Consider the following 8,859-nt stretch of genomic DNA (forward strand, 5'->3'; position numbering starts at 1 on the left):
ACAGCGGCAGCCAGGATTGACGTGATGCGGTGGGACGTGCATATGTAACCGTAGTAACGGCTCCTCCGTACACGCGCCCGCTGCGTGAGACCGTGAACACGTAAACATCCCCCCCCCCCCACACACACACACCCTCCCATTCATCCCCCTCTAAGCACGATTGCAGCCGTGGATTCGGAAAAAAAACCACAAAATAGGAGTCAATGACGATCACTTGGCACGAGAAACAAGTGACTAAACAGCACTTTGAGAGTGTGCGTGCTTGTGCGTCTGTGTGTGTCTGTTCGAGTGTGTGTGTGTGTGTGCGTTTGCGATGGAACACATCAAAGAGAGGGCCTGGCACACGCTGCAATATTCATAGGGAACGACTGCAACATAAATGGGAGAAGGCTGCTCCTCTAAGATGGCTTCCAGTGGCAGACAGCCTCCCGTTAACGGGGACACCGGCGGCGTCAGAGCGCAGCCGTCACACTCCTGATCCAGTGTTCGCACTGTGGGTTTGGTCTCGCGTGCATGGGGATGGATATAGACATGTGCCGGGGGCTCAGCTGTAGTATGTGGTGACAGCCAGGGGTCCACCACACTCTGGGAACAGGGCAAGCATCCCATAATAAGGACACCTGTCATAACGGGGGTCGGCCTGTCAAAAGGAGGAGAAAGGGCCAAGCTGCCGGTCAGAATGGATATGCCCTTCAGGAGATGTTCCCCTCAGTGTGCAAGCGCAGGTGTTTGCACCCTTGGGGCTACATTACAATCTCCGGGCCCCTTACATACCAGGGCCAACGGTGGATATGGGTCGTTGGGCCGTTGCTGAGCGTTCGGGGCCCTAGGTTCCTGAGTTTGGGCCCTAGGTTTCTGGGTTTGGGAATTCAGGTTCCTCAGTTTAAGGCAGTAGCTTCCTCGGTTTGGGGCCCTAGCCTCCCCACATTGGAGCTCTGGCTTCCTCTGTTTGTCTTCACCGTTCTACACAAGGCGGTGTTGGTATGCGTTTCTTGGGCCGATTGGGCGTGTTGAACCGGGGACGGGGGCCATCGGTGAGAGAAATCACTCGATCAGCTTAAGCGACTCGACGAACGAGGAGAGAAACGGAAGCGAGCGAAGCAGCCAACAAAGCCATCGAGAGGCTAAAAGACAAAGATACCGTCCAATCTTTCCACTTCATCTCTTCTCATCTGATCATTTATCATTTTCACATCTTCTCGATTAGAAGGAGCTACATTATGGAACCGTCTGAGCGAGAGTGGTGTGAAATGGCAGGCAAGGGCTGCTTTGTGAAAGACGATTACTGACTACCGCCACCTGCTGGCCGAGAGAGTTACATCCTCTCACCCAGACGCAGAAAGTATGCGCCGGTTGGCCGTTGGCTGTAGTCTTAGCGATGTGTTCAAGTGCTACTTTATGGCCGAGGCCTGTGTTTCGGCCATAAAGTAGCACTTTGCTAAGACAACCAGGCGACCCAGCAGTAAGCCTTCGTACCACTAGTTCTCTGACGTCAGTACGGGGGTTCACAGCCTCATGGGGTCGGCTGAGGCTTGGAGAGCTGGGGGTGGAGATCTGTGCTGGGCATGGAGAGAGAGGCAAAGCCCCCTGGTGCTCCATCACAGGGAATACAATTAAGGATTCCAGGTTTTTTCTTTATTTGTGGGCCGCCTGTTTGATCAGGATTAGGTTCTCCAATTAATCTGGGCTCCTTGATAACCGTGTTCCGTGGGAAGGTATTGGCCTCGATTAATCAGACCAAGTACTTCACATCCTCACTCCTACCCTCCTTCCCCTCTGGGTGTTTGTGAGACGACTCCTGAGCTCATAGCAAGGGCTAACTCTGCATTGGAGCTTGCGTCTCAGATCTATCTCCATGCCCCATCGTGCATGTGTTCATGTGCTCATGTGTTCACTCAGCGGATGTTCCCGTCCACTCAGTGCTGTCATGCTAATGCTAACCCTAGCCAAGCAGACAGTGACGGCGCACGTAGCAATAGTGCTGCTAGCATGCCTGGCAATTATTGAAAGGCAAATCAAGCTAACCCCATCTATTCCACTGACCTTTTCCCTGATCGAGGCCCCCCGTGCCCCCCCCCACATCCCACTAAACACTGGGCGCTCATTTGTCCCGCAAAGCCAATCATTTATCTCCGTTGTGCGTCGTGTCCAGCAGACATATTATGCATGTGGTTGGCTGGGGATGCACACTGAAAGCCTAACAACCCGGAAAATTAATCACATCCCGGCGACGGCTGCTCCGTCGTCACGGACACGGCAGGCCGCCTTCGGAAACGGCTGTTCGTATTCTCCGGAAATTGACTGTGGGTTTGCAAAGGAGAAGTCTACGGAGTGGAAAGCCGTGTTTTATACTGACCAGGGGAGGTCTGAGACCGGTACGCTCTCATGACAGAACAGCAACACACCACGGGGGCTCGGTGTTGCATTCTGCACGCTTCCCTCGTCCGCTGCAGCTGTGACGTTGTGTTGTGAAACACTGCCCGTAGCGTACGTAGCTAGGCTCCAGGGAAGGCCTCGGATCTCCCTCGAAAAGGCTGCCTATTATTTACAACCTGGTGTTCTGACAAACGGATGTGAAAACGTGACGCCGTTTTTGCATCGCTGATCGTGCCTCGGTGTCGTGTCAAAAACAAGATTGAATATCTCTCATGTATGTTCCGTGTGTGGAACGTGAAACAGCATTTAGTTGAACCCTTTCACGGTAAAGTAGCGACAACACTGCAGCAGGCATTGGCCTTTAAAAGATGCAGCACATCCATGCGGAACGTGTCAATGCGTTTCAGAAACACGGCCCTGTCCAATCACATACTCCTCAACCGCGACTGCTGGCTGGGAGCCACGATGAGACATGGAGAGATGTGCATTATTCTGCCACTGCTAGGGCCCCGACGTGGTACCGAAACTCAGAACATGACGTGCAAAGCGACTGTACATCGAACCTCATAACCGCATTACCATCGGTAAAGAACACCCACTACGCGGAGGACGAGGGAAAAACATGCTGAACTAATCTAAACACATCTATCTTAGCCGATGCCTGAATCAGCTGCATGTCTGGGTGGTAGGAGACATGTATTGTGACCGGCAGAGACCCCCCGTCGCATGTCATTCATCTGTATCGTTCAGCATGCAGCGGCTGCCTGCGACCGCACCGATGGAGCCACCAGAGAGGAGGAGATCACATGATTCACCGAGCGGGCCCGAGCACGCTGCGTGCCGATAGGCTGAACTTGAGGCTTGTACGTCAAGGATATCTGCTTGGTTCGTACATGGTGAATCACCAGACCTGTCTCCTTGCCGTGGTGCTGGTGCTGTGGGAGGAGGGGGGGAGAGCCAGAGGAATCATGCGGGGGGAATGGGAGCCTTGGCCGGGGAACGGAGGGAGGGGGTGGGGGCTTTTTGCCGTCGCCGTTTATCTTCGTCTCGGCGAAAGTTGGTACGCCTTAAAGGGAGTGGGCGGGAGGCCATGAATCTCCCCAGGGTCAGGCCCAGCATGGCACCTGGGGTCGGTGGGAGTAATGGAGGGCGCGGGGGGGGGGGCAAAGGGGGAGGTGGGAGGGTGGTGGAGGCAGGGTGGTGGGATCAGCCGCAGCGTAAGTGAAAGCAGAGAAATTGGAGGCGACCAGGAAGGTCAAGTGCGAGGTGGGGTTGGGTTGGTGATGATGATGGGGGTGGGGCTAAGGGCCGGTGGTGGACAGGGAGTAGGCCGGTGACGATGGGGCCTAGGTGGGGTGGGTTGGGTGGAGCGGTGATGGTGGTGGTTCAGTGGTGATGGTGGTGATGGAACCGGGGTTGGTGGTGTGTTTGATGGTGGGGCTAGGGGTGGTGGTTTAGTGGGTGCTGGGAGTACATGCTTCGGCAGCAGGAATGCAACGCAAGTGAACCCGAAAGCGTCCCACTAGTGCTAGACGCTGGGGTCAAGGGGATCAGGGTCGGCCCGTGCTCAGCGTGACGCGAGATGAAGCAGGCACCGAAACACCCGCAAAGACCCTCGCCTGGACGCAGACCAAGCCAGCGGAAGCTACGTTCGACCCTTCGGTCGAACGTAGCTTCCGCTGGCTTGGTCTGCGTCTACCCTCGCCTCAAACCAAACAAAGCCGGCCCGAAGCTACCTTTCGACCGGACGACCGGGTCGGTCGGAACGAGCGAGACGAGGGAACGACGAACGAGAGAGAGGCAGAAAGAGAGAGAGGGGGCTCGACTCACCATGTACCGCAGGTCGTCAAAGCCGTTGAGCAGGAACTTGCTCTCGTACTGGGGCAGGCCGACCTGCTCCAGCCACTCCCCCACCGGCTGGTCCAGAGCCTTGCCGCAGGCCCCATCTGCCGAGAGAGGGAAGCGCTTCAGCAGGGAGAAGCCATGGAGCCGGTAGCAGCGACACTCCGAAGAGGAAACGTGGCATTGCCACATCATCCTCGCAGACCCCCGGGATGCAGACCGCCGACCGCAAGGGGGGAGGGGGGGGTTAGTAAGGGGGGTCCTGAGGGCCTTGCAGGGAGGGACTGGTGGAAGGGGTTGTAGTGGTGGTGGGAGGAGTTGAGGTTGTGGGGATTCCCTGGGTGTAGGAGCGAACCTCCTCTCTCCCGACCCTCCCCGCTACAGACCCTCCTCTCCCTCCCTCCCTCCCTCCCTCCCTCCCTCCCTCCCTCCCTCCCTTCCTCCCCCACCTGGCTGGAGGGTCCGGCGGGCTAGCTAGGCTGATGCTAACGCTTGCTGAGGTGCTGAGGTGCTGAGGGACGGGGGTCAGGTGCAGGTGGAGGGGCAGGGGGGAGGGGGAGGTGGAGAGAGAGAGAGAGGGGGCTGGGTGGGGTGAGTGGAGGAAGAGCCCTTCAGGAGCGGGGTTGAGTTGTTTACAGTGAGCCGGGCGCCGCGGCCGTGAGACCGGGGTTCCCCCGACAGAACACAGCCCCGAGCGACAGGACCGGAGCAGACTAGGCCTAGTGCTCAACCACCGACGGGAGACCCAAGGCCACGCCGGATCACAGCATTACTCCCACTGTTTCCTGAATCCCTCCCCCGTATCCCGCTAGAACCCTCTCCCGTCATCGTTGGCTGAACTGTGAATGCAGTGTGATAGGGATGGAGAGCTGGGTGAGCCTGGGGGGCGCTCAGGTGAAAGGGGGAGGTCTGGACGTACTTGCAAGGCTGTGGCTGCCGCCCATATCTTCATTGGTCAGCCTCTCTGAAGGCTAGCACTGGGATCATACGAGGAAGTCAGCGGCATCCTTAGGGGTACCGCTCTGAGGTACGCGCGCGATTCTCTCCCTGCGGTCTCTCCCCCCCCCCCCCCCCCCCCCTCTCTCTCCGAAACGAAACCAACACCACCGCCTCCTCCTCCGGCTCAAACCATCGCTCGGAGCACCAGTCTTTAACTCCACGTCGTTCACCGCCGGCAGTAGCACCCAGAGGTGGACATTTTGTGGGAAACACGAAAAAAGATTCCTAGGTTAAAAACAAAGCGAAGACCGCCCCCCCAAAAAGAAGAAACGACAGACAGGGTTTATTCTCCCCCAAAGTGCGCCAAACTTCTGAGTCAACTCCTGTCGCCGCGACGATGAAATCCAATTATAGATGTGTCTGGATAAGACTCCCAGGATGCGGGCGCAGTGGGAGGGGAACGACGCGCCGACGTTGTCCTTGATCGCCGAGGCTGCCGCCGCTGCCTCTCTTGTCTCCGTAGCGACCGGTCTCTCCCTCTCTCCCTCTGCCTGTATCGACTGGTCCTCTGCTCCCTCTCTCTCCCTCTCTTCCGCACTCTCTCTCTCGCTCTCTCTCTCTCTCTCTCCGCGCTGCTGCCTCTGCTCGGCGCACTGGACGCCCTGCGGTCTCCCAACGCTTCGTAGCCCCCCGGGCGAACCCCCGCCACGCGTTGCCCCCCGTCCCCCGGTCTGCTGATCAGCACTCCGCACACACAGACGACCGGGAGCCGGAGCTGGAGGAGGAGAGAGACGGCGAGACCCCCCCCCTCCTATCTGGTTTCCCCGCCCCCCCAAACCGGAGGCTGGACGCCGCTCGCCGCTGGAGGAGACGTGCGCTGGAGACAGTCCTCAGCGCGGCTCCCTCTGGCCCACCTGCCGGCGCTCCGGGCTGGGTACGGCCGTCGGCGCGTGCTCCTGGTCTCCGGCGGCGACGGAGGTCCGAAGCATGCCCCTCCCGGGCGCTGATTGGCGGCGGGTCGGGCGTGCGGCAGGGGTGTGCGGCGTCGGCGTGTGCGGCGGTCTCCCCTCTGCTGTCATCACACGCTTGCTGTCGCCCCTCGCTGGCTCTGGGGCGGGAGACGGGTCGTCTCTCTCTCTCTCTCTCTCCACTACGGCGCGCTGCCTTTTGATCTTCCTCCTCAGCCTCCTCCTCCTGCTGCTCCTCTTCCTCACAGCGCCACCGCTGCCTTAGCCAGCCCCCCACACACACACACACACACACACACACACTCCTCCCCTCCCCTCCCCCGTCCGCACCGGGCGTCCGTCTTCACAATCCCCCCCCCCCCCCCCTCTCTCTCTCTCTTCGGAGCACAATCCCCCCCAAGCTCTCTCTCCCCCCTTTTCACCCCCCTCTCTCTATCTCTCTCTCCCTCCCTCTCTGTGTCTCTCGTATCTCTCTCTCCCCCTTTTTCTCTTGCTCTCTCTCGCTCTACGTCTCTGCGTCTCTCCTTCTCGTTCTATGTGTTGTTTGCCCTTCTCTCTCCATTTCCCCTTTCTCTATTCCTGTATGTGTCTCTCTCTCTCCCCCCCCCTCTCTCTCTTTAACGCGTTTTACACCTCTCCCTCTCGATTCCCCTACTCTCGATTTCTTTGTGTGTGTGTCTCTCTCTCTTTCTATGCTTGGACAACCTCTCTCTTTCTCTCTCTCTCTCTCTCTCTCCCCATGCGTGGGTCCACCTCTCTCGTCCTCAGACCCCCAAACCTGCGGTGAATGATTGCGGTGCGGCGCTGCCGTCTGTTAGAACCTCAACCCTACCCTGCTCCATCCCTCCCCCTCCTCCCTCCTCTTCCTCTCCCTCCTCCCCCTCCTCGCTTTTACTCTCCCCCATATTATTCCCCTCCCTCCCTTTACCCCGCTCTCTATCTCAGCCTTAATCAACCTCTATCTCTCTACCTTACTCAACCTATCTCTCTCTCTCTCTCTCTCTCTCTCGCTCTCTCTACCTTACACAACCTCTCTCCCTCCCTCTAATTCATCTTCTTGCTCGCTCTCTGTTGCTCTCTCTCTCTCTCCCTTTCCATCATTGCCTTGCTCTCTCTCTCCCTCTCCCTCTCTCCCTCTCTCTCTCTCTCTCTCTCTTCCTCTCTCTACCCCATCAATCTCTTTATATCCTGCTCTACCCTTTGTTCTCTCGCTTACCCTCTCTCTCTCTCTCTCTCTCTCTCTCTCTATTTCTCCTACCTCCCCCCTTTCAACTCCGTCCCCTCCCCCTCCCTGTCGCTCTCTCTCGTGTGCCCACAGATGTGCAAGACACACACGTACTGGATGTCTCTCGCCCAGCCCTCCCTCTTGCTCTCTCCTCTACCTCACATTTGCACATGTGTTCTCCCCCCCCCCCCACACACGCAAACACACACACACACACACACAGACACAGACACACACACACACACACACACAGACACACACACACACACAGACACACACACACAGACACACACACAGCGACACAGAGTCTCGCCGATATTAAACCCCCCACATACATTACATTATCTCTGTGTGTACCATGTTATCTCCTTATTTCTCATTGTGTGTGTGTGTGTGTCTGTGTGTGTGTGTGTGTGTGTGTTTTTGTGTCCTCATGCTTTTGTGTCCATTGGCGTTTTAGTGTGTGCAACTGGTGTGTGTGTGTGTGTGTGTCTACATGAATGCGGGGGGAGTAGTTTATTTGAAAATGCATGTGTTAATGTGTGTTTATCCGCTTGTGTGCTCTTGTGTGTCTATGCGCATGCATACATGTCTGTGTGTGTGTGTGTCTGTGTGTGTTTGTGTGTGTTTGCGTGTGCAGCTGGTGTGTTTGTGTGTGTGGCTACATGAATGAATGTGGAGTATGTTGAAATGCATGTGTGTATGTGTGTGTTTATCCTCTTGTGTGCGCGTGTGTGTCTATGTGCATGCATACGTGTGTGTGTGTGTGTGTCTGTGTGTGCGGTTCCCTCGTGTGCGTGTGTGTCTGTGTGTGCGGTTCCCTTGTGTTTGGGTGTGTTTGTGTGTGTGTGTCTGTGTGTGTGCTTCCCTGGTGTGCATGTGTGGTTCCCTTGTGTGTGTGTGTGTGTGTGTGCGGTTCCCTTGTGTTTGTGTGTGTTTTGTGTGTGTGTGTGTGTGTGTGTCTGTGTGTGCGGTTCCCTTGTGTTTGTGTGTGTTTGTGTGTGTGTGTGTGTGCTTCCCTTGTGTGCGTGTGTGTGTGTGTGTGTGTGTGTGTGTGTGTGTGTGTGTGTGTGTGTGTGTGCGGTTCCCCCTCTGATCAGCCTGGTGCAGAGCCCTGTGATCTTGCCGGTGCAGAAAGCCCTCCCTGAAGAGCGTTCCAGACTCCCCCCCCCCTCCGACCCTCAGAAACTAGTTAAAACACGCCCCCCCTGCCCCCCGCCTGCCCCTGTCAGCCAGGCAGTGCTTTGAGTCCGGCACCCCCCGCCCCACACGCCCAGGGTACGGCTGGCTGTTTGATTCACGTCAACACACACTCCCACGCGTGTTCACCATCAGACACGCACACACAAACACGCACACAGGTGCACACAAGCAAAGGCACATACACACACACGCACGCACACACACACGCGCACACACACACACACACACAAACGCATAACCACTTCGCTCATGCTCAAAGTGTGCGTTTGATTTGCATGTCACCCAGTTACTGCATGACAGAAGAGA

The 8,859-nt window shown here is 57.1% G+C and overlaps 1 protein-coding gene across 1 annotated transcript in view; it reads right to left on the reverse strand.

The window, feature by feature from the left end:
• Positions 1–4,413, reverse strand: part of anks1ab (ankyrin repeat and sterile alpha motif domain containing 1Ab) — a gene marked incomplete at its 5' end in the record, with an annotated part of 28,091 nt that extends 23,678 nt beyond the window's left edge. Inside the window, one exon of the mRNA XM_079747702.1 lies at positions 4,207–4,413. Coding sequence (XP_079603828.1) covers positions 4,207–4,413 — 207 coding nt within the window. The remainder of the gene's footprint in view (positions 1–4,206) is intronic.
• Positions 4,414–8,859: the final 4,446 nt, after the last annotated feature.

The sequence above is a fragment of the Pollachius pollachius genome (assembly GCF_949987615.1).
Source record: "Pollachius pollachius genome assembly, chromosome: 12".
In the NCBI taxonomy this organism is placed as follows: Eukaryota; Metazoa; Chordata; class Actinopteri; order Gadiformes; family Gadidae; genus Pollachius; species Pollachius pollachius.